Here is a 25,030-nt window from a genome sequence, read left to right as displayed (position 1 = left end):
TATCATGGTATTGTTGATTATCATATTCATTTCTTTGTGAATTCAAATAATTTTCTTCTGCAGAATTTCTTGTTTCTCATGGAGTAGACATTGATATAAATATGTCGATAAATTATTCTCTTCTTCATATTGCATTAATGCATTATAACAAAGATATTTCTAATCTTCTCATTTCATATGGTTCGGATATTTTTGCAAAAAAAAATTATGGAATGACGGCTCTTCATTTTGCATATGAATCTAGTTTTAAAAGGGCAATTAAACTTATTCTTTCACCTGACGTGGATGCTAATTTAGAAAATGATTTCGTTCTAACTGCTCTTCAAACTGCTGTACAAAAAGGCATTAATGATTTAATATAATTTCTTATTTTACATGGATTCAAAGATATTATCAAACTTCTTATTTTACAAGGTGCAGAATTCAATGCAGAAGACAATAATAGTTGCACGTTGTTTCAAAATGGAGCTAATATTAATACAAAAGATAGATCAGGGTCAACCACTCTAATCATTGCAATACAAAATGATACCAAAAACATAACAAAACTTTTGAGTGACGTTACATAACAAAAAAAAATATTTTATTAGCAATATTATGTCAATAAGTATCTCAGAAAGTATTCAAACCGCAGTTTTCTTTTTGATATTAGGGTCATCAGACAAAAGGGATATTGTATACAAGCTTTACTACTTTTGATTGTTCAATGAAGATTAATTTCAACTCAATCAATATGATTCCTGCTATTTTTAAATAGCAATGGCTCCAAAAACCATATTATTCATCTGAATGTATAGTTTTTGTTTTATAATTGATAAGCAAAATCAAAAGATTTATAATCAAAACAATAAATCAAAATTTCTTCTCAATTTTTCTAAAATTCTCAATTTGCTAATTTATAATTTGCAAATGATATTCAATTAGATAAACAACATATCTTTCGGTTCAAAATTATTTCCCATTCAAAAAATTGACAGATTTTTAAGTTTATGCTTACACAACAGAATGAACGGAAAGCATTTCTTGGATGGATGCGAGAGACAGGAAACATCTTCACAGGCGATGAATATCAGTCACGTTTTGGAATTTGGCTCTCAAACAAGCGATTCGTTGAAGAACACAATCGTGCCAACCTTGGATTCACCGTTGCACTCAATAGACTAGCACATCTCACACCAGCAGAATACCATTCACTTCTTGGATTCCGTAATAACGGCGCCAACAATAAAGCTGTAAAATCTCACTCAAAAGCGAACGATTGTATTGATTGGCGTTCAAAAGGTGTCGTAAATCCAATTCAAGATCAAGGTCAGTGCGGATCTTGCTGGGCCTTCTCTGCAATCCAAGCTCAAGAATCTCAATACGCGATTACATCTGGAGAACTCCAAAAGCTTTCAGAGCAGAACCTTGTTGATTGCGTTACTACATGTGATGGCTGCGAAGGAGGTCTTATGACAAACGCCTATGATTACGTTATTAAATATCAAGACGGCAAGTTCATGCTTGAAAATGATTACCCATATACAGCCTATTACTATGACTGTCTATTCGACACAGATAAAGCTGTTTCTAATATTGTTTCATACATAAATGTTGTTGAAGGCGATGAAAATGATCTTGCAACAAAAATATCCACAAATGGCCCAGCTGCTGTAGCAATCGATGCTTCACATTACTCATTCCAACTCTACTCACAAGGTATCTACAATGAGCCATCATGCTCCTCTTATGGCCTCGATCACGGCGTTGGATGCGTTGGATACGGCGCAGAAGGATCAACGAAGTACTGGATTGTTCGTAACTCATGGGGTCTTGGTTGGGGTGAAGAAGGGTACATCCGGATGATTAAGGACAAAGGCAACCAGTGTGGCATTGCTTCAATGGCTTGCATACCAGTTGATAAATAAACATTTTTTTAGTTATGTCATATGATATTTTTATTTTGGATTAAACAAACAAACATTAATATAGAAAATGTAGTATAAGAAATTTGGTATTATGAGTCATTCAAATTTCATCATGTCTTGTCTTTTTCTTTCCATTTCTCTATTCACAACTCCTCGAACTTACAAATTTGATTCAATAAATTAGAATTTCATATTTGTACCCTCATAAAATACAAATCATTTTGATAAAAAACAAATGTGCATGTGAAAAAAAGTATTTTGTATCTAAATGTGGACTAAATTAAGCAATTTGATGATATCAATTATTAAATTTACATGCAAAAGGAGATCCAATTAAAATAACCTCCAAAATCATATAATAATCTAAAAACTGATGATTTGGTAGGAAAAAAAAAGAATTTCAAAAAATTTATCAGAAAAAATTAAATTCCAATACAAATATTATTAGGCTTATGATAAAGCATCTTTAAATGTATGAATGAATGTGAAATAAAACATTTATTTAGAAAAAAATTATATCTTTCCGTACTTTTGTCTTCTATCCTTCTTATCCTGCTCAATTTTCCTTTTAACTTCAAGCAAGTATCGTTTCTTCTCTTCTTCTTCCCTTTGTATCTGTTCTGCCTGTTTCTTGCGCATTCTTTCTTCGAAAGCGAGTTTATCTGCATCGTAAACATTGCCGCTATCATCGAATTTAACATAATTTTCTTGGAATTTCTTCTGCTGAACGTATTTGAGTTCGACAAGTTTTTCGGCAACGCTATTGCCTTTTTGTAGTTCTGGATAGAAAATATCAATTAAATGCCCGGCTCTGTATGTTAATACACATGGATATTTTGTAATTTTGAGCTCTTTTAGATAATTCAACTCTTCAAAGAAGGATTTGCAAACATCAATGGCATGCACATCAACACCACCATCTTCTTCGAACTTCTGCTTTAATCCTTCTTCAAACCAAGCTTCTTGATAAATTCTATCTGATTTAAAAAGATAAAAAACTAATGTCCTGTTAACTGCCTTGGCAAGTGCAACATCAATCTCTTGTTCGTTATTATGAACAGTCTTAAAAGCATTTGGATTTTCGAAAATGTCAGAAAATTTTTGTGTGATTGGCTCAAGACTGGCAATAGCTCCATCATTGCCAATTATATAGACTGGAGTGTGAAGAGCAATTTGTTTTTGCTTTTCAACTAGTTCTTTCATTTCATTCACTCTTGTCATTATTTTGTCACTTTTCAAATTTTTTGTTGGTAAAAATATCAAATTGAATAAGAAAAACCAAATCCAGCTATCTCTTCAAGATCATCTTCATTTCAATGACGTTGACTGAACAAATTATCATTAATCTCCTCCTCCTTCAAATGTCTGTATCTCAGAATTTTTACACAGAAATCCACCATTCGCAACATCTGTGATACTTTCATTAAAAAATTCGATTCAAAAGTTCAAAATTTTCAGTATTTCATAGAAGTCACTCAACTCAGAAGATTCCATTAGTTTTTTTTTTTCATCATAACTTTCAGACACTCACCTCTAAACCAACACCAGTCAGTGCTCAATTAAAAGTATTAGCGAATAAGAAACTGAAACTGAAAACAAACAACCAAACAACAATTTTTCCTATTCATCATTCCTTAATATGACAAATCCGAATCTACAATCATATTAATTCCAAGTATTCGCTGATTAATTCATAATTTTCAACAAAAATTCTTTGTATTCTTTAACTAACACAGAAACTGATTTTAATCACTCGACACAACCAAATATAATTCACTGTTTACCAAACAAACGACAACATAATAGAAATCTCACTTCTTTTCTTCTCAAACTCATGAAGATGGAATATCTCCCTTACAAACTTGACAACTACAATCAATATCAACATCAAACTTTCATATATTACTACATAAGAAACACCAAACTTTTATTTTTTGTTTTTTCCAACATATACACTTAGATTTCTCTAACTTTATTTAAAACAAACACTTCTACTGCTACAACAACAACAACATCCACAATTGACACGCAACTTGTCTACAATACAGTTCAAATCAAACTTTTTTTTTAAAAAAAACTAGATTTCGCTACATGTAACTACATATTTTTCTTTACTAATCCATCATCGTCAAATCACTACTCATTTCATACTAACAGATCCACTCTTTACTTTGAACAGTCTTTTTGACTTTTTTTAAACAACATTTATTGAAATTCTATTTATTTACAATTCTTTGCAAACACATTCACAATTCTTTATTCCGCATCACAAGTTACCACTCTCTACTAACTAATCACTAATGAAACTCAACCATTTTGTCTATTTTAAATCTGCGATGGACTATGAACAACTCTTTTATTCATTGCAGTTCTATCTACTCCAAGTTTTTTTTTCTGATTCAATATTTTCGATCAATATCCAATTTAATCCAATCCAATCCAAGGATTCAACTCTATTAGACTTATATTTTTTTTCTGTGAGTAATGTTAATATTAGTCAATTTTATTTTATTGTTATTTAAAGAAAACAGTCACTCCTACAACTCTAAATGATTTTTTATTTCGAACCAATTTTCATTACATTTAACTTTTTTTCTTATTACTTATGTTATGATATTCACGAATTTCAATCATTTCTTCTTTCTAATTCAACTTAGTTTCATCTGTCTAAATTGATCCTCATCTATCCACAGAATCTCTCATCACATCCAATATCTTAAAGATGTTACAACATCCAAATATTCACATACTGACTTAAAACTCTGATTATTTTTGAACAGTATTTAACTTTTTTTATTTTTATATTTTTATTTAAGGCTGTACTTACGACCATTTGACGTTAATTAAATTTTTTTGACAACTGGCGTGAAGCGTCATTGAAAATTAACATTAAAGATCTGAATTGAAGGCCATGTTTATTTCATATATATTTTAACAATATAATAATTTTTAACATCATTTCAGATCACAACCAATAGCGTTCATTCATTTGCCATTGCGCTTACATTATTTTAGATTCACATCTTCGATGGATTCATGTTTCGACAAAATTTCTCATATTTGATTGACAAAAAAATTCTTTTGATTCCGTATCTCCAACATTCTAAATACATTCCATTCTCTATTTTTTAATAAAATTTGATGTTTTTATTGACAATCTAATAAAAATATTCTGTGATATGAGCAGTACTGTCATACTTGGCTCCAATAGAAATCAAATAATCTCATATTTTTTTTGTTTTTTTGCAATTGAAAGAGCTGTTTTTCCATCATTAGTTTTTGCTTCTTTATTAGCTCCAACTGAGATAAGATATTGAACAACTGAAAGATAACCTTTAGATGATGCATAAATGAGTGGAGTCCATCCATCTTCATCCTTTGCGTCTTTATTGACTTCGATGCACATTTTACAATAGTAGTACTGTAATATTTATTTTTTTTACAAGACTTTTATTAAAACTTCGACGGCTTTTCCCGAAACTGTGTTTAAATTACAATCTCAGTTTAAAATTTGATGTTTTTATTAAAGTTTTTACTTCAATTCTCTGACAATCCTATAAAAATATTCTGTGATACGAGTAGTACTGTAATATTTATTTTAATGATCTGATTAGATTACTTTGCTTCAATAGAAATTAAATAATCTCTTAATTCTTTGTTACCTGCAACTGAGCGAGCAGTTTGTCCATCATTATTCTTTGCTTCTTTATTAGCTCCAACTGAGATAAGATATTGAACAACTGAAAGATGACCATTTTCTGATGCATAAATGAGTGAAGTAGATCCAAAATTATCCTTTGATTCTTTATTAGCTCCAACTGAGATAAGATATTGAACAACTTCAAGATAACCATTAGATGATGCCCAAATGAGTGGAGTATCTCCATCATTATCATATGCTTCTTTATTAGCTCCAACTGAGATAAGATATTGAACAATTGAAAGATGACCATTTAATGATGCAATAATGAGCGGAGTAGATCCAAAATTATTCTTTGCTTCTTTATCAGCTCCAACTGAGATAAGATATTTAACAACTTCAAGATGACCATTTAATGATGCTTGAATGAGTGGAGTATATTCATAATTATTCTTTGCTTCTTTATTAGCTCCAACTGAGATAAGATATTGAACAATTGAAAGATGACCTCCCATTGATGCTTTAATGAGTGGAGTCCATCCATATTTATTCTTTGCTTCTTTATTAGCTCCAACTGAGATAAGATATTGAACAATTGAAAGATGAGAATGATGTGATGCATAAATAAGTGAAGTCCACCCATCATAATCCTTTGCTTCTTTATTAGCTCCAACTGAGATAAGATATTGAACAACTGAAAGATGACCATTTAATGATGCAATAATGAGCGGAGTAGATCCAAAATTATTCTTTGCTTCTTTATTAGCTCCAACTGAGATAAGATATTGAACAATTGAAAGATGACCTCCCATTGATGCAATAATGAGCGGAGTAGATCCAAAATTATTCTTTGCTTCTTTATTAGCTCCAACTGAGATAAGATATTGAACAATTGAAAGATGAGAATGATGTGATGCATAAATAAGTGAAGTCCACCCATCATAATCCTTTGCTTCTTTATTAGCTCCAACTGAGATAAGATATTGAACAACTGAAAGATGGCCATAAGTTGATGCAATAATGAGCGGAGTAGATCCAAAATTATTCTTTGCTTCTTTATCAGCTCCAACTGAGATAAGATATTTAACAACTTCAAGATGACCATTAGATGATGCCCAAATGAGTGGAGTATCTCCATCATTATCATATGCTTCTTTATTAGCTCCAACTGAGATAAGATATTGAACAACTGAAAGATGGCCATAAGTTGATGCAATAATGAGCGGAGTAGATCCAAAATTATTCTTTGCTTCTTTATCAGCTCCAACTGAGATAAGATATTTAACAACTTCAAGATGACCATGAGATGATGCAAAAATGAGCGGAGTATATTCATCTTTATCTTTTGCTTCTTTATTAGCTCCAACTGAGATAAGATATTGAACAACTGAAAGATGACCATTTAATGATGCAATAATGAGCGGAGTAGATCCAAAATTATTCTTTGCTTCTTTATTAGCTCCAACTGAGATAAGATATTGAACAACTTCAAGATGACCTTTAAATGATGCTTTAATGAGTGGAGTCCATCCATATTTATTCTTTGCTTCTTTATTAGCTCCAACTGAGATAAGATATTGAACAATTGAAAGATGACCTTCTTTTGATGCCCAAATGAGTGGAGTTAATTCATTACCATTTTTTGCTTCTTTATTGCAACCACATTCGACAAGTGATTTGACAAGTTGAAGATTTCCTTTTTCACATCCAAAATGAAGAACATTCCTTCCATTCTTTGTAGTCTTTTCACAAAGTCCTTCTTCACATGATTTTGATATCATTTCTCTATTGCCTTCTGAACAAAGTTCTTCAAAGAATTTGTAAATACTATCAAAATCATCAGATTTCTTGAGTGATGATATTTTAGTTAAAAGATCTTGACGATGTTTGTTGTTTTCTTGTGTTCGTTTATTTTCATTTTGAAAACTTTGAATTTGTTCTTGAAGCTTTTTGATTTCTTTGGGAGAATTACGCAGTTCGTTATCTGTTAACTTCAAAAAATCAATGATGCCATCAAATATATTCATTTTCATGTATTTTTTGACTGTTTTAAGAACTGAAATGACGTCGTCGATGTTTTGGATAGTAACATTCGCATCTCGTGTATATCTGTATAATTTACTGGAATTAAGAGTTGATGGAGATTGTTTGAGAAGAGAGACGAACTGTGTTGTTGTTAATTTTGAATTTTTCATGATTGTTTTGATGTCTTCGAGATCGAATATATCAAAGAAATCACCATTTTGAATATAATCACTGATGTGAGAACCAATGTATTTGAAATTCAGAGTAATATCTTTGCTCATTTTTGAAATGTCGTAACTTTACAAAATATCTGAAAAATATCAAAAATCGAAATTTCTATCATAATCAACGAATACATTACATAAATATTATCAAATATTATAAATATCGAAATTAATTTTCATTTTGATTATTTCTAAATAAAACAAAGAATTTTTACACAGAAATCCACCATTCGCAACATCTGTGATACTTTCATTAAAAAATTCTATTAAAAAAGTTTACGTCATAACACCTCTTGACGCCATGGGGTGAATATACCTTCAGGATTTCATAGAAGTCACTCAACTCAGAAGATTCCATGAGATTTTTTTCATCATAACTTTCAGACACTCACTTCTAATCCAACACCAGTAACATGTTATTTCATCTTTGAAATTTGTACAATTTTACTCCTAGATCTCAAGTTAAGCTTCTTATGATCGTTTCTATCTATGTTCTAAATATGAAGCCTTTTCTCAGGCTATGAATGATTAAGATAAGCTTTTGTAAAGTTTTATTTTATCGATTTTATAAAAACAAAAAAAAAAAAAAATGAGTGGTGAGGACCTGGACGTTGATGGCGTTGCCGAGGCCCTCGAAAAAGCAGGCTTTTCCAATGCTGTCCAGTATTTCCGTGATGCAGAAATAAAAGGAGTCGTTCTTCCTTTAATAACGGATGAGCATCTTAAAGAAATGGGAGTTGGTCCTGTTGGAACAAGACTCTTAATATTAAGATGGATTCGTAAGACATTTGGCGTATACAGAAATTCTCCACCTTCGGTTACTGTATCACAACGTTCATTGCCACCAGCAGATATGGATGATGGCGATCAAGATTTAGAATTTGCAGCACCACCAACTGCAGCTCCAAAAATGGGTGGTGGCCAGCCAAGACCAAGTTCTGTTAAACCTAAAACAGCAAGTGGATCTCGAGGACCTCCTCCACAACAACAAGATGCACCAAAAGAAGTACCTAAGTGGCAAAGAGACCACGATAAAATGGTTGAGTCAATTCGCGCTGCTAGAAGATACGCAAAATACCAAGCTGATCTTGAGGCCGGAAAGGCTGTTGGTCCACCACCAGAGCTTCCACCGATTGAAGAGCCTCCGGATCTCGTTCAGTGCCCAACTTGCGGCAGAAAGATGAGCGAGGAAGCTGCTAGACATCACTTCCCTGTTTGCGAAAGAATGGCCATGAATAAGACATACTCTGCTCCAAAGAGGCGCTAAATTTTCATGTTAAAAATTAGATTTACTAGTAAAATTTAAATTTTCTTGTCTTTCCATCCAAATCATATATACCTTCACATAGATATAATAGTTATTAATAAATCACTGTGTTTTGAATAGATTGAGAAATTAATTTTTAAATCGACTTAATTTTTTCAGAATTTTAATTTTTCAATGTGACATATCTAATGATATAATTAAAAATCAAATGTTATTGAGTTTCATTGATATTTTTTGTCAGAAGAATTTCATGAACAAATTTTCATCAACTATGAAAATCCCCCAGTTATTTTTCAAAGACTCAAACAATGGGGATGTCATGGATTCTTTTCTTTCACATTTCACGCTTGAGATTTCTAAATATTTTTCAAATCTTATCAAAACTATCACTCAAACAGACCAAGTACATAATAAGAAAGATACCACAGCATTACAAGCGCTTATATTATCTGAATTATCAACTTTTCCCGCAATAAATACAATAATAAACGCAGGAATTACGACATTTGCTTCAATATCAAGACCAAATATCAACAAAGCTATCACAAAGCTCAATGAATTCTTTCCTTCAATTATAGGAGTGCCTAAATCTACAGAAATGTCCTCAGAAAATGTTCTTTCTTTTTTTCCTGACGCAGACTCTGAGAATTCCGAACTTGCGATAACGGTAAACTTTATTTCAGAGGCTACATATGCCACTTTGCTACTTGCTATTCTCGAAGACCCAACGAAAATCCAAGATTCGATCTTAGAAAGCATAATCAATCGATTACTTGTGCGGCAATCCGCTCCAGCCCCCGGGACATTTTCTTTTAAAGTGATTCGCCTCATCAATAACCTCAACAAACCAATAATTACGGCGATTTCAAAAACAAATTTTCTTCTTTTCTCAACAAGGTTCAATTCCATCTTCCCGAAAACAACTACAGGACAGAATGTAGTCATTAACTTCCTACATTCTGCTATCGGAATCAATTTCGATGCAGAAAATTACAATTTGATCGAACCTTCCATCGTACAGCTCCAGAATCTCATCAAAACATTCAAAAGTAGTGATGATTTCATAAATGCTGCTTGCGTGTTCCTTTACGACATTCTTTCCCAAAATACCAACATAAAAGAAAAAGATTTATCATATTTTACAAAATTTGCAGAGAAACATATACTATCCCCAGTTTCCTGGGCCAATGCAGAGCGTCTATACGGAGTTTGCCACTATTTACGCTTTCCTGACCTCCAAAACAAGCAGTACCAAGAATTTTACCAGCAGAAGGTCGTAAAACGACTCGTAAAAATACATAAAGCGGACACAGCCCTTCAATATATCATTGCTTTCCTTCGTCCGTCAGAATTTGTCAAATTAAACCTTGACAACAGGGTTTTTGACATAATCGGGTCAATATTCCAAACAGTATTCACAGTAAACCTCAGCCATCACGAAGAAAATGCTTCAATACTGTTGGAAATTTTGGCCGCATTGGATATACACAAATTTACCAATGAATGGATTCCAACGCTCTTGAACCCGACATCTCCGAATATAAACGTCGCTTTGAGAACAATTGGAAGGATTTTGAACCCTTTGAGCGGATTTTTCAATTTATCTGGAACTTCTCCACGATCTACCAACAAATCGTCGAAAGTATACATTAATGTATTGATAGAACGCATTAAATCACTCTCTGTTCAGTGGTTTTCCGATAGACCAAGGACATTTGCGTCAAATGCGTTTGATTTCGTATCCGCTGATGAAATTTTGTCTTCTATTGACGTAAAACCTTCTTATGGTGACCTAAATTACCTCACAATACCTTCAAATGTCCTGATGTTCTTATTAAATCCGAAAAATTTCACATCAGTTCGCAGATCACCACGCGGACGCATAGAAGACAGAGCATCGGCCGAGGCATCAACAAAGGATGCATTAACACAGTGGTCGAACGTCTTTGAAACTCCAATTGAATATTTTGGAAGTTTTTATTCGGTTTTTCACTTACCGATGATAGAAACGTTACCAGTATCATCGTATACGCGATCAGAAGTACTCTATTTGAAGTTTATGCCGATAGTTATTTATTATTCAAATTCAATCGATGAATATGTGAATTACATCATTGATTTGATACTTTCTGATATACCAGAGATCTCATCATGCGCGTCAATTACATTTGAGATGCTCTTTTTCGCTCTTCCGTCTTCTGCAGAATTATTTATCACTGCTCTGTCTCAGGCGATCACTTTGATCAGTGACAAATCATGTGTAGGCATACACCAACTCATTCTGACCTTCCTCCATTGCATACAATCATCAGGAAACATATTTAAGTCAAATGCTTCGACAATTCTTTACATGTGCGACCTTGTATCGCTTATCGCACTATGTTCTCCATTCCCTGAGACAAGACAGATAGGTCTGGAGATCGTAGATTCGTCGGAAATGTTATTGAATTTTATTATCGAAACTGGAGGTAAAGGAGAGAGTTGTTTGTTCGCATTTCTGCAAGACAACTATGCTCAGATAGAGCAACAGATCATGATTACTGTAATTTCGAGTTTTTCTTCGATTAATGCGGAAAATTGTCCAATTCATAGGATTCCGTCGATTCCTTTGCGTTCAGCAGCACTCAGTCCGTACTTAATATTATGGAAATTCTCTCTAAAAGAGATAGAAACTCAAATGATTTACCATAATATGACTCCAAACATTTTATTCATCAGAAGAGCACTGTTATCGTCATTTGAATTCATTAATACGACAAATGGCGCTTTAGATTACTTGAATAACGAGAATGCTGCTGAATTACACCATTTTTCGAATCTTTTTGGCTTCCTTTTGTCAACAGCCGACACGATGCCATCCATTTCGGACATGTTCCAGCGTAAGAAGTGGTCAGAGCAGATATCTCTCATAGAAAACTACTTTAATACGTTGATGTCTTGCGCAATGACGATGAAAGCCAAAGCTTTACCGGCAATATTCTTTCTTTGTATCACAGCGCATATCGTGATGCTGCCAAACATCTTCGATTTGCTCTTCAAAGCACTCAGAAATGATGATTTGAAAAATTCAAGGAAAGATTTTGTTTTGATTTTATTTTCAATAGTTCTCAGAAATTTTGCAGTGTCATGTCACTTTTCTGAGTACATTGGAAAGTTGATGAATACAGGTACTGTATCAAATATATTCAAATTATTTGATCAGCAATTAGAAATTCTTTGGAATTCTGATGGAACAAGTCATTATGTCCAATTATTCCAATGCATTGAGCATCTGACTAACTTTTTAGTATTCAGAGGCCAGTACTTCAAGTACCTACACCAGACAACGCTTCTAGCTCCTCATGGTCCAATTCCAAGATGCGCGATTAGCACAATCACTAATTCCAAGCTCATTAGTCCCATCATGGACAAGAGTAAGATGTTCGACTTACTCTTTAAATGGAGCTTGCTTGGCTTAAACTGTGATATTTCTCCAGATGTCAACGAAGCTCTCAAAACAACCAAATTAGATGCAAACACTCTGAAGGTTTTCGGACATATTACACGTATAGCGCTCAGTTATTTAGTTTCTTTGACTCCTTTATTCAAAGATTCTTCTACAATGAATTTGAGTTTCATAAACAAATGTACGATGATAGCGAATGAACGTCCATCATTCATAAAACATTTGCTTACGCACCATTACGACATTTTCATTGATAATTACTGCGAAATCGCGATGTCTTCAACTCTCGACTCGGCATCGCGATTTATGGGCGCGATATCGAACCAGTTCGTTGCTCCAAGCATGAAAGACTCAATGATTTATACACATGACACTTTTATTAAAAATATGTCAACTGCAGTCAAAACTGACTTAGATGACAACGAGAAAGGTTTCATTGAGCTCATTTACTCTAAGACAGGTAAAATCCTGTTAGTTGGCCTCTTCTTTTTGTTACATTCTGATATAAAAATCAGACAACAGGCAATTCGCATGATTGGACAAGTTTCAAGTGTTCTCTGCATGATACACTACAACTGCGACTTCACGGTTGCCAAGAATCTGATGAATAACATATCAAAACAAATAGAAAATTTGCCAACTAATATTAACTCAACGAGAATGGACAATTGTGTTGAGTTATCAACAGTATGTTCGAAACTGTTTTGTTATTGCACGGAACAATTGTTGAAATTGGCTTTTTCTGTTTTACCGAAAATATCAGTGAACAGGAAGGAATGTACAAGGTCGCAATTGATTACTTTGATATGCCCATGGATATTAAACATCGATTTCGACTACAGGAAGAGGATTGTCATTAAAAATCCGATATCTCATTTCATTATCTACAGTCCTTCAACATTTATCACTGATTTGATAGAGTGCTTGTGCCCTATAAGCGATCCCAATGTTCCTCTCATGTCCTGCGACTTGATTCTATGGAGAAACCTCGCTCAACCAAGAAATTTTAATTTTTTGGTCACTTCACTTGTTGATTATGGAACATTTAATCCGGACAGCAGGTCATTCCTAGAGAGTGTCATTACGTATTTGTATCGTATTGACCCTGAGACGACCAGTAACTGCGTTGTTCCGCTTTTGGCGTTTGGAAATTGGTATTTCCAGCATTTACAGCTCGGAAGATTCGAAGAGATCCACGATATGACTGTATTCCTTAAAGATATCGACAAAGATCCCAAGAAACGCCAGAATATCGATACAACAAGGGCTATTGAAAATTATATTGACTCTACAGAGTTCGCTATCACTTTAATCTGCAATCTCGCGAAAGAAGACATCATACCATTGACATTCCACTTCAATACGATCCTTTCTTTCTGTTTAACCCACATAGAACAGACATCTACCTTTAATTTGATGTTTACCATCGTAGATACGCTCAGAAACTCATTCAACAACGGTATCCCAGAATGTCTACTCAACCTCAACGAGCTTTTCTCTCATATTATGTCGAGTGATTTAAATACTCTTCATTTTATCTGCGAAAGGACCTCCAGCCCTCTCAGAGCTCTACAGGAACATTACGTATCACTTACGGATATACTCGATATGTTTAATAACGTGTTTACGTATATGCCAGCCGATCAAGAAAATTCTATACAAGATTTATTCCTTTTATGGGGAGTTTCATGCGGAAACTTGATCACTGCGTCAACGGCTCTCAACATATTCTCTATTTTGTTCGAATCCGTTGACTTTAGAGCTTTATCTCTAATTATTGAGTCAATTTGTATAGTTACTAGGTGTTGTCTGTCTGCAACTCATTCAGACAATGGCACAGCGTCATGCTGCATGTATATTTCGTCTGCTTTGAAGGCTTTGAACTCGATTTCGCGAAGTTTGATCGCATCTAAGAAAATCACTGGACTTTCAGAGATTTTCCAGACGGCGATCTCACTTTTGAACGTATCTGGCATAATCCTACAGAACATTGTCGTTGACAATTTGAAACTGTTGATGACTTTGATTGATTCAGGGGATATCTCTTTGTTTGCCCTTGACAAAGACATCAGACAAGATCTGAAGGACACCAAGGACATTTTCATCGACGTAATTAAGACGTGCAAGGATTCTTCGATTATTTTCAAATTTGCAGTGAAAGTTTTGAAGTTGCCATGCGACATATTGAGCAAAAACCAAGATTTCAGTGTCTACTTGATACCCCTCTTACCTCTGTTCTGGCTCTCTGTCGCTTCCCCAGATATGATTACTCATCTTTGTCCGATATCAGAATTCTATGAGTGCACTCAAATTTTGATGGGCTTAATTGCTAATCAGCACATTACAAAAATGATTAATTCGGCTTTATCTGGAAAAAGTGACACGCCACATGTTTTTTCAAATGAGCTCATGCAAGTACTTTCGCAATCGTTTGGCGACAGTTTCTTCAAGCTCTGCGCTGAGGTATTGACATTCTTCATACCTTTGGCCGATGCAATTTCGATGAATTCGATATTTGACTTAGCAACCGCGATATTAGCTTATTGTCCCACAAAAGACGTCTTCAGAGCGTTACTGCCACTTACCAGACAGGCGACTCTCAACCAATCATGCGGAAATAACACGTATCAGATGCCATATCTGAAAAGTGCTCTTTCCTCAGGTAACGCCGAACAACTCGACTTCCTATTACGAGGAACCCCATCATCAGAGCTCATTACAATGAACAGTAAGGACACAAGTTTCGTATTAATCCAACAACACGTGAATCTTCGTTTGCATACGAATTACGGGACAGGCAGTGAGATATTCAGGGTCAAATTCGATACAATTGACTCTTTCCCACCGATATTCCCGTTCGTTCAGAGCTTATTACAGACAAATGCGACAGAAGAGGTCGCAAACTTCTGTAGACGCATAGAAGTTGATCCTTACACCAAATGGTCCGAAGCTATTTACAACGCGTTCGACATTTCCGATGAAAAATCTCCTGATTCAGAGAAAATTCATCTGGATCTCAACGCAGAGTTCATTTCGAAGGTTTCTTCAACGCTAGAAGAGGTTCTTCAGGATAATAATCAGTCTTCTACCGCTTCTAAGCTGGTTCCGGAACAGGAAGAAGTAGAAATCCACGAAGAAGAAGAATCTGAAAAAGAAAATGAAGAAATATACCAAAATTACGACAAAATCGACTTCTTACCTACAATGGAATCGATAAATAACATTGTAAGTGAGTTTTTGCTTCAAAAGGGAGTTGCCGATGAAATTACTTTTGATTTATATTAATTTTTTGCTTTATTTTATTTGTTTGTAAAATGTTTTTAATAGAAGTCACTTTAATTTTCTTTTTTTGGCATCCTGACAACTGTATTTTTTCGAGTTTTCGATCAATTTTACGTTTCAGATCATGAAATATACAAAATTTTTGTTTTTGTAACTAATACAATTTAAATATCTTGTCAAGCAAAACACCTTTCTTCCGAGATGGCGTAAAATGTTTTTGACTTCATTAAGGGAGAATTAGATTCTTAAGAAGGGAATAAAAACTGTTTTAAAAATTATTACATTATCTATAGTGTTTTATCATAAATATAAAAATTGTATTTTACATTACAAACAAACTTTGGATATTTGGATCGGATTATACTATGCAAACCACTGCATCTTATAAATCCAACTGAAAGTCGTAAATATCCGTGGAGCTTTCATTAAGATCCAAGTTTGTAGAAATCGGCTCATCAAAGCCCAAGAAAGGTTCGTCGGAAACGTCGATACACTCAATTGGAGATGAGTTCTGGTTTTGTTGATTAAATGAAATGACTGATAAGTCTGCAATTGGATTGAGCATCATGATCTTGAGTGGATCAGCCTTAGCTGGTTGCGGCTGAGGTGCTGGTTTATGTACTTTTCCTTTGACATAGTCAGGGGCTAATCTTCTCTTCAAGGCAGAGTTCCAGCGGTTCTTAACTGCATTATCTGTACGACCTGGAAGATGCTCTGCAATTTTGGCCCATTTGTTTCCTAGCTCCTTCTGAAGTTGGATGATGATTCTATCTTCTTCAGGAGTCCATGACGATTTGACAAGATGTGGATCGAGATTATTATGCCAGCGCTCACGGCATTGCTTTCCGGCTCTGCCCGGAATAAGTTCGGCCAGTTTTGTCCAATTTGTAGGACCATGCTCCTTAACCCAGTCAATTACTTTCTGATCTTCTTCAGGAGTCCATGTACCATTGGATAAGGCTGACGGAAATGCACTTTCTAATGATGTATTTTGATAATACGTTAAAAGATAAGAAGATTTCTGACTTTGGTTCTCATAATTAATACTGCTGCTTGTGCTCTTGCTTACTGGGTAATTAGGAATAATTGGCTCTGGGAAATGCTGTCTGATCATTGGTAAAACATGCATGTTTATCTGTCTTTGTAAAAATAAATAAAATTTTATGATGCCAAACCCATTTGGTTATTTTTTACAAAAGATATAAAAATGCATATACATCACAAGTATCAATCGGTTAAATCATTTTATGTGAAAAAAAAATTGATAAAATTTAATCACGGGAATAAACACACAGTACATTAATAATGTGATATTATTATCTGAATATTTTTTTTTGTCTCAACTGTTTAAATTCTGACAGCGGTTAAGGGTGCACCCGTATATACGTTTATTTGAGAGGAGGAGGATTACCCTCTCAATTTTGAGGGATTCGTTAGTTTATTTTCTCGATGAATATAGATCCAAGGTGATGTGATTTTTGCATCCCTGGGATGGACGATACACCCAAAGTGTCACCTTTTTGGGATAACATGAATTTTAAATATCATGAGAGTTCTGCAAACCATATGCACAATATCTATTCAGCCTGACTTCTTGTATATATGAGTTAGACTTCTTAAATATTGTGCTTGGGGCGATATAAGCATTTCCGAGATTACCATCGTGCTCTATAGTATGCTACTTCTCCCTGGTTCTAGCTCAGTTCCAAGGATATTGGCGTTCAAGGATTTGGCAAGGTCCTTCCGAAGTCTCTCATTCGATGAGAGATTTCGGAAGAATCTTGCCTTAAAGTACTCCAACTCTTGTTCTTTTGTTCCTAAATAGTGAGAAAAGTTATTTGACTACTTAAGGTAGAGATTATCCGAGGTCCCTCATTTGATGAGAGGCCTCGGATAATCTCTGCCTTAAAATTGTACACTTGTAGTCCATGAGAGTGTAAGTATACATTGATAGGACAGCTTTCTTCTGAAGTCTTAGATTTGATGAGAACCTCAGAAGAAAACTGTCCTATTTTATAGTAAAAGGAGTTTCAGGAGCTCCAAAGCTCCCTTTCGTAAGGATTAGGAGCTTTGGAGCTCCTGGTTCGTAGATGTGTTTCGCATCTTTCATCAGCAAAGGACATTTACCATCTGGGACTCAGTTGATGGAGACTCAGGAGCTCCAAAGCTCCCTTTAGTAAGGATTAGAAGCTTTGAAGCTCCTGGTTCGTAGACGTGTTTCGCATCTTTCATCAGAAGAGGCCCAAATGGTAAATAGCCTCTGCTGATGAGCTTCAGGAGCTCCAAGGCTCCCTCTCGTAACGATTAGGAGCTTTGGAGCTCCTGAAGGTAAGGTAGGATTGCTCTGATCTCTAATCAGTAGATGCCATGCCTCATTATGAACTCTACTGACAAGAGATCAAGAGCTCCAAGGACTCCCTTTTTAGTTAGTGGCGTTCTCACCATTTAGTAGGATTGCTGATCCTACTAATGAAGTGATCACTTAATGTACGTTTTGAATAAATTGAATTTTTTTTAGAATTTAGTATTTTTTATAGACATCACATGTATATTATAAATACATAAATATATTCTTTAATTCAAAAAATTCAATTCGGTTTTGGGATGGGTATCCCAGCCCCAAGTATTCAATTTTATTCAATTTTTAAAGAATTTTGGGTTGGGATGCCCAGACCAAAACAAGCTTTATATTTTGATGTGTAGATACGTATGTGTGCATCATTGTTGTGTTATATATTATGTTTTTAATGAAAAAAAATCTGATTCAAAAAAAATTATCACTAATTAGTTGATAATATAAAGAAAAAATAGATAAATTGTATGTTTTGAGAGTATTTATCCACATTCACTCATATGAATTTCATTAAATAGTGTCTTTTTACTCCCAAATTTATTTTGAATTATTGAAATCAAAGAAAAAAAATCAGAAAAATTTCTCGAAATTTTTATTTTCAAAAAAAATTTGGATTTTATATTGAAAACTGACACTGGGAGGACGATAGGGCTGGGATTGGAGATACCCCGCTCAGTTGGGAAAAATACGGATCTATACTCGATGAATATGCAATAAAATTTGATTTTTACCTTATCAATATACTTCATATAATATACACATGTTCATGTAAAAACTTTTTTCCAAAATCCTCAGGAATTAAGGGATTTTTGAATTTTAAGAATTTTTTTCGAATTTTTTCGAAAAAAAATATTTTCAGAACAGCCTTAACGGCTAAGATTTAGGAACAATGTTAAGTATCAAAAAGAAAGGAGGTCTGATATAGACAACATATATCGTTGAAGGTTGAAAAAATCTCTAATATTTGAGCCCAAAATTTCAAATTTTAATTTTTTGAAAAAAGAGGCCACCCGTATGTACGTTTATTTGAGAGGAGGAGGATTATATTTTTGAAAGGGTGAAACATTATGAATATGTTAATTATATAATAATATGTATTATTATAAAAAAGAAAAAATAAAGCACGTTAAAATTTTTCTTTCTTGATTTTTTACAAAATCTACTTAGAATTATGCAAAATATGACTAAATAATTATAAATTTCAAGTTAAATTTTAATTTTGATAAATAATTTAAATTTCAAAATATCAAGTTCAGTTCGACTATGTATGTAGTAATTCCTCAATAAAGTGCCAAAACCCTATTAAAATATATGAACATTTTCAACATTTTAATGTTTTTATTTAAAAATTTGATGGAATATGAGCTTCAAACAATTATTATGTAAATAAAAATAATTAAATATATGTATTTATTCGTATTACAACCGTAGTAAGTCGATTCTTCCTTTCTTCTACTGAGGTTTGAATTTGATTTCGAATTGTAAAGAGATTCAAAGGGAAAATACTAGCGGATAAAAACTACCTCAATGAAAGGGTCATAATGGAGTCAAGTTGTATTTTTTGATATTTTTTGCTTTTCGAGCCTAAATAGGTAGCCAAGATAATGCCTAAAAATAAGGTTCTAAATTCTGAAGTTTACATGATCCTCTCGTGTGCACCCTTAACCATAAATCACCAAAAAGTGACGTGGTCGACTTTTATTGAGCACTATAAAACATTGCATAATAACATGCACATAAAATATAACTTATTCAAAAGTGAATTAGATTTGAGAAGAAATATTTTTGTGAGACCAACTTTTCAATTGAGATTATTTTCATAATAGAATCAGCTATATTTTTAAGAAAAAACTAGGGATTTCATGACTTGAATTGAATAGGGATTTTCTATAGCCTTTGATGTCCGCATTTTTTCTTTATTAATGCCTACTCGTTTCAATTCTATTTCAACATTTTAGTTTAATCCCTATTCAATCATTCCATTCGAAAATTTAGACATACTTTCTAGCTTAATTTCAAATCTCTAGTTATAAGACTTAATGAATATAATTATGTTGCCATTCATATCTTCGAGCGAACAGATGATATGGATGATGAACATCCTCTCCAACCTGAGTTACGAAAATTACAAACAAAGGTATTTTGCATTAGAAGATAAAAAATATTATTGAAATACCTTTTTATCATGGCATACTAGATGGCCATTTTTATGGCCTCAGAAAAAACCTTTTCATACTAAGATTACAAAAGATTCTACTTTTGAAAAGATTGAAGAAACAGACACCTCTTAGTGTACAAGTAGTTTAGTGCTCAGAAAATGGAAGATATGCATGTGAATAAACTAGATAGATTAGAGAAGGTAAAATAATTAATCAAATATGATGTTTGATTCAAACTCACTTGAAGACAATAGAACAACGAAAATAAAGAAGAAATCCAAACTTGAAGAAAGAAATAAAATGAAGAACAAGTTAAAAATTAGATATTTATATCTTTTTAATTTAATATAAATCAGAGTTCAATTTAACATTTATTATAGTCATTTTCTGCGATAATGATGTAAAAATCAGGATCTATTGTGTGCAAAGTGTGAGATAAATATTTTGGCAAATTCTTTATTATTTTGAAATATTGAATATGTACTGAATCAGCATATATAAAATAGTCCTATCCTAACTCGGGTGAATGAAGCATTAGATATTTAATATTTTATTACGAAAATTACTCTCAAAAACTTGGATAAATATGTGTAATCGTTTTATTATCATTCTCAGCCGGCACTTTCCAATAATGATTATAAAAAAAATGTGGTATAAGATTCATTCAACAAAAGAGTATACAAAGAGGTTAAAAAGGAAGCATTAGATATAACACATAAACAAAAACTTTACTGAATGAGCGATCCCAATAGATTTTATTAATAAAAAAGAATAGCAAAAATATGTTATTGAACTCTTATAGTTTTAGGTGCTCTTTTACAATGCTCTATATTTGTGATAATCAAGCAAAGTTCCTCAAGGAGAAATCTATCATCTATTCTTCGATTCGCTAAAAAATCTAATACGAAGCGGATTTTTTTCAATACGCAGCTAATTAAACGTATATCTAATTGATTATAAGCATATGGTTTTCTTGCCAAGAAAAATTCAAATGTTAGGAGCCAAAATATTTGCAATTTTAAAAATGTTATTCAATAAAATATCAGTAATGATAATCAAAAATATTTAATATGCATGTTCGTTTAAGGTGTAAAGAACTATAAAGTTCAATATTTCCAAAATATTTATAAATTTTTCCATTCATGTTTACAAAATGCATGTAAACATGAATCATATCATGCAATGCAAATCTAAATGAACCTAGAATAAGCTATAATTTTTGCTTTTAAGATTTTGAATTCTAAAAACAGTGTTGTTAAGTAACTTTAATCGGTAAAAGTTAAAGGAATATGATTTCTTGTTATATATTTATAGGAAAAACGCCAATTTTTTTGTTGAGAAAATTTACAACATACTCTTTCCTATATTCGAAACAAAGGTGTTAGAAGCCATAACATCATAACACATATAATTAATTCAATTACTTTCCTTCACCTCTCAATTTTATTTATCTTATCAAAAGTCGTCACAAAATTATTTATGTTGATCGAAGAATAAAATTTTAAAAATGTTATTATTTTTATATATACACATGAAACAAAAAAATGACCACCCTCCGCGCTGCGCGCTCTGGCTGCCCTCTGGTTGAGGATTTTTTTCCTCGTGACCTGGGGGTGACTGACCCCGCCATCTTTTTTTAAAAAAAGTTGGAATTGAGATAAAATTAGATGTTTAGTTTCATGGAACTTGACTGTCCATTGCATCTGCCATTTGTTGGTCGTTTTCTGATGGTGTTCTTGAATGATATTCTTCTTCTTCTTCGGGTACAAATTCGTCATCATCAGGTGCGTCTTGTGGTTCATCTTCTTGAGCAGAGTCTTCTTCTTCAACATCAAAGTCATCTGGTGTATCGAACTGAATGTATGAAAGCCAAATGTTGTATGTGTTTTCCAATTGGCTTTCAAACTTGAGATACATTCCATGCATGAGTGTTATTTCAGTTTCAACGTAGAGTTGCTGATGTGGCTTGAAGACATGCATGAGAATTGGTCCTCCAAATTCGTCCTTGAAAAACTTGCAGTAGCAAACATAAACTGAGATAGAGTCTCCGTCTTCAATGTCTTCTGCTTGGTTAACGAAATGAATAGCAATTTTGCGTACTTGAATTGTGTTGTTGTCTGAGTAAAATAATGGTTTGAACTTGGGGTTGAGTGAGCTAAGACATTGCCATTTTGCTGTTTCTTGTCCGTACTCACGTTCTTCTTCGTCATCCTGATATCCGTAACTCTTTAATTTGAATTCGACCCAAAACTATTCGACTTTTTTTGCAGCTTTGGGTGGAAGACTTTCAATAAGCTGACATATAGTTCTGTCAACCATTATCTTTGTTATTGTTGGAAAATAGTTGACAATTGTGTCACCTAATTCGAATGGGTCAGGTGTTTCTTTTTGTAGTTTGGTAAAGTCTGCAAGAACTTTGTTGAGTTGTTCACAATATTCTTTGTTAAAAGTTGCAGCAACTCTTTCTTCTGGCTTTGAATTGAAGTATTCTTCAGACAATCTGAGTAGTATTTTGCGTAGTTCAGCGTTGCTGTGGTTCTTTGTAATACGGAGCTCGTTTGGTATTGTTTTTGGTAGTGAAAGTGGCTTTGGATTGAGCGAATTGCAGGACAAATTTGAATTTGAATTGTCTGTTCTGCTTGGAGAATGTGTAGATGCTGCAGTTTGATATTGAGGCTCTAAACCTGTGGGTGCTGAAAGTCTGCAAGCAATTTCTTCAGGTGAATTTGGAGCGAACACGCTAGCGAATGCCATTAGACAAAAATGAACTGACCAGAAGTTTGTGGAAAATGAATATTGAATAAAGTCAGCAAACGACGAAGCTTTGAAACAACTTCAAAAGCAAGACAATTGGAAACGTAAACATGAAGCAGAAGAAGAACTGAAGAAACAAGAAAGAAGAAAGATAGATATCGAAAATGAGAAAAAGGCTTTAGAAACAAAAGATGGACAGGATGAGATTTCAAAATTGGAGCTAAAAAATAAGAAGAAACAATATAAAAATGACCTAAGAGAAAGAAGTAACGAATTGTTAAAGGAGCAAAAGGAGTTGAGGTTACAAGAACGATTCGAAAGAGAAATAAATAAAGACGATGAAATTAAAAAGAAAATATACCAAAATGCTTTGATAGCAGCAAAGAACAATACACTAATGAAACTTCATTTAGAAAAACAAAAAGCTATAGAAGAGAGAAATGAACTTAACGCACAACTTACAGCAAACCAGGATGTTAGGAAGCAGGACGACTATAAAAATTTAGTTGCCAGCGTAGAAGAAAATAAAATGCTAACAGAATTGGTAAAACAAGAAAACGAATCTGCAATAAAATATCTGAATGAAGTAGAACGTACAGAACAGCAAAGAGATGTTCGTAATTCAGATAACTATAAAATGTTAACACTTCAACATAAATATAATGAAATAATGGCTGAAGAAATAAAGAAACGTACAGATGCAGAAGCATCTGCAGCAACAGCAGCACAGGAGTTAATAGCGACAAGACAAGCAAGAGCAAAACCATATATAAACAATCTAACAGCTAAGAACATAGATTTAATGACTAAAACAAAGGCACTCAAGATAATGACGGACCTTGCTGAAGAAAATAACAAACTTGCAGTTGAAGCAAACAGAAGCAAAGCAAGTTTGGTAGCAGAAAATAATGCGAATGAGTTAAAGACTACTTTAGAAAATTACAAGACAATACTAAATGCAGCAAAGACAAATAACGAAAATGCAAAGGCTTTGTCAGACTTGACAAGAGCACTTGGTCTTAGATTTAGGAATGTTCCTGGATTGCAAGATGAGATGAATGACGACCTTCAAATATTAAATCAAGCAGTGACAACACTTACAACGGCTGCTAATACAACTTCACAGTCTTTGTCAAGTGAGATACAAAAGGGCTTTAGCGATATAGTAAATGCAATGAACAACATTGGAAATACAACAAGAGATGGACAAGGACTTGCAATAGGTATAGATGATATTTATAATGCCCTCGCAGACAACAGTTTTGTAGATTTAAAGTCAATGCAAGATTTAGCAGCAGAAGGTGGAAGAATAGGAACAACTTCTCAAGGGCATAGACTATCTCCAAAACAACAGGCTCCGCTAGAGGAGTATTTATACCGCCTTATTCAAGCCCTACACTATCAGAACAACCTCCACGTCAGCAACAACCTCCAAAGCAAGAGAACGCTCTAGCAGAACTATTTAAAGAGCCTGAACAACAACAAGCTCCACCTCAGCAACAACAACCACAACAACCTCAACAACAACAAGTTCAACAACAAGCTCCAAAGAAAGAGTTCAGTCCACAAGAACTAATGCGAATGCCTTATAATGTACCACAACCTCAACAACCACAACAACCTCAACAACAGCAAGTTAAAAAAAAGAAGAAGTAAACGAGAATGAAGAAGACCAAGAGCATGAAATCAAACCCCTAGATGACTCAGAAACATTAAATCATATGAAAGAACCTTTCATTCGTACAGTTTTTGAACATCCAACTGAGGAGAGGCTCCCAGTTTCTACTGAATTCGAGGACTATATGAATATATACAGTCCTAACAGTGAGTCCGATGAAACATTTGTAGCAAATATGGTATTCAGGAATGACTTGTTGCCAATTGACACTGGTTTTGTTCAAAAACAAGATTTGGATGGTAACATAAAGAAATGGCGAAACGTAAAATCAGTTGAAAAAATGTTGCAGCTAAAAA

At 33.6% G+C, this 25,030-nt stretch overlaps 12 protein-coding genes across 12 annotated transcripts, besides 3 other annotated features; 6 read left to right on the top strand and 6 right to left on the bottom strand.

Annotated features, from left to right (window-relative positions):
* Window positions 1-101: 101 nt before the first annotated feature.
* TVAGG3_0342320 (Ankyrin repeat family) lies at window positions 102-362 on the top strand (the record flags this gene model as incomplete). The annotated part of the gene is made up of 1 exon (XM_001313690.1): window positions 102-362. One exon carries the CDS (start codon window positions 102-104, stop codon window positions 360-362), a length of 261 nt encoding a protein of 86 aa, XP_001313691.1.
* Window positions 363-981: 619 nt separating this feature from the next.
* TVAGG3_0342310 (cysteine-type peptidase protein) lies at window positions 982-1,953 on the top strand (the record flags this gene model as incomplete). The annotated part of the gene is made up of 1 exon (XM_001313691.1): window positions 990-1,907. The coding sequence occupies one exon, from the start codon at window positions 990-992 to the stop codon at window positions 1,905-1,907; it is 918 nt and encodes a 305-aa protein (XP_001313692.1).
* A 398-nt stretch (window positions 1,954-2,351) lies between these two features.
* Window positions 2,352-3,128, bottom strand: TVAGG3_0342300 (uncharacterized protein; the record flags this gene model as incomplete). The annotated part of the gene is made up of 1 exon (XM_001313692.1): window positions 2,421-3,128. One exon carries the CDS (start codon window positions 3,126-3,128, stop codon window positions 2,421-2,423), a length of 708 nt encoding a protein of 235 aa, XP_001313693.1.
* Window positions 3,129-4,722: 1,594 nt separating this feature from the next.
* Window positions 4,723-4,822: a mobile genetic element.
* A 299-nt stretch (window positions 4,823-5,121) lies between these two features.
* TVAGG3_0342280 (ankyrin repeat protein family) lies at window positions 5,122-5,313 on the bottom strand (the record flags this gene model as incomplete). The annotated part of the gene is made up of 1 exon (XM_001313693.1): window positions 5,122-5,313. One exon carries the CDS (start codon window positions 5,311-5,313, stop codon window positions 5,122-5,124), a length of 192 nt encoding a protein of 63 aa, XP_001313694.1.
* A 209-nt stretch (window positions 5,314-5,522) lies between these two features.
* TVAGG3_0342270 (Ankyrin repeat family) lies at window positions 5,523-7,853 on the bottom strand (the record flags this gene model as incomplete). The annotated part of the gene is made up of 1 exon (XM_001313694.1): window positions 5,523-7,853. One exon carries the CDS (start codon window positions 7,851-7,853, stop codon window positions 5,523-5,525), a length of 2,331 nt encoding a protein of 776 aa, XP_001313695.1.
* Window positions 7,854-8,374: 521 nt separating this feature from the next.
* On the top strand, window positions 8,375-9,149 carry TVAGG3_0342260 (C2H2 zinc finger protein, CGI-62-related family; the record flags this gene model as incomplete). Its single annotated transcript, XM_001313695.1, has 1 exon — window positions 8,386-9,063. One exon carries the CDS (start codon window positions 8,386-8,388, stop codon window positions 9,061-9,063), a length of 678 nt encoding a protein of 225 aa, XP_001313696.1.
* A 150-nt stretch (window positions 9,150-9,299) lies between these two features.
* Window positions 9,300-15,956, top strand: TVAGG3_0342250 (uncharacterized protein; the record flags this gene model as incomplete). The annotated part of the gene is made up of 1 exon (XM_001313696.1): window positions 9,335-15,793. The coding sequence occupies one exon, from the start codon at window positions 9,335-9,337 to the stop codon at window positions 15,791-15,793; it is 6,459 nt and encodes a 2,152-aa protein (XP_001313697.1).
* A 109-nt stretch (window positions 15,957-16,065) lies between these two features.
* TVAGG3_0342240 (RNA polymerase II transcription regulator recruiting protein) lies at window positions 16,066-16,966 on the bottom strand (the record flags this gene model as incomplete). Its single annotated transcript, XM_001313697.2, has 1 exon — window positions 16,173-16,904. The coding sequence occupies one exon, from the start codon at window positions 16,902-16,904 to the stop codon at window positions 16,173-16,175; it is 732 nt and encodes a 243-aa protein (XP_001313698.1).
* Window positions 16,967-17,244: 278 nt separating this feature from the next.
* Window positions 17,245-18,841: a mobile genetic element.
* Window positions 18,842-19,804: a mobile genetic element.
* A 2,175-nt stretch (window positions 19,805-21,979) lies between these two features.
* TVAGG3_0342210 (uncharacterized protein) lies at window positions 21,980-22,282 on the bottom strand (the record flags this gene model as incomplete). The annotated part of the gene is made up of 1 exon (XM_001313698.1): window positions 21,980-22,282. The coding sequence occupies one exon, from the start codon at window positions 22,280-22,282 to the stop codon at window positions 21,980-21,982; it is 303 nt and encodes a 100-aa protein (XP_001313699.1).
* Window positions 22,283-22,552: 270 nt separating this feature from the next.
* Window positions 22,553-23,056, bottom strand: TVAGG3_0342200 (uncharacterized protein; the record flags this gene model as incomplete). The annotated part of the gene is made up of 1 exon (XM_001313699.1): window positions 22,553-23,056. One exon carries the CDS (start codon window positions 23,054-23,056, stop codon window positions 22,553-22,555), a length of 504 nt encoding a protein of 167 aa, XP_001313700.1.
* Window positions 23,057-23,453: 397 nt separating this feature from the next.
* TVAGG3_0342190 (uncharacterized protein) lies at window positions 23,454-23,911 on the top strand (the record flags this gene model as incomplete). Its single annotated transcript, XM_001313700.2, has 1 exon — window positions 23,454-23,911. A coding segment is annotated over one exon (458 nt), but the record flags the coding sequence as incomplete, so codon positions are not given.
* Window positions 23,912-24,230: 319 nt separating this feature from the next.
* Window positions 24,231-24,509, top strand: TVAGG3_0342180 (uncharacterized protein; the record flags this gene model as incomplete). Its single annotated transcript, XM_001313701.2, has 1 exon — window positions 24,231-24,509. One exon carries the CDS (start codon window positions 24,231-24,233, stop codon window positions 24,507-24,509), a length of 279 nt encoding a protein of 92 aa, XP_001313702.2.
* Window positions 24,510-25,030: the final 521 nt, after the last annotated feature.

This window comes from Trichomonas vaginalis, chromosome V (assembly GCF_026262505.1).
Source record: "Trichomonas vaginalis G3 chromosome V, whole genome shotgun sequence".
NCBI lineage: Eukaryota > Parabasalia > Trichomonadida > Trichomonadidae > Trichomonas > Trichomonas vaginalis.
Note: the sequence above shows the minus strand (reverse complement) of the source record. Positions and strands in the feature narration are given on the sequence as shown.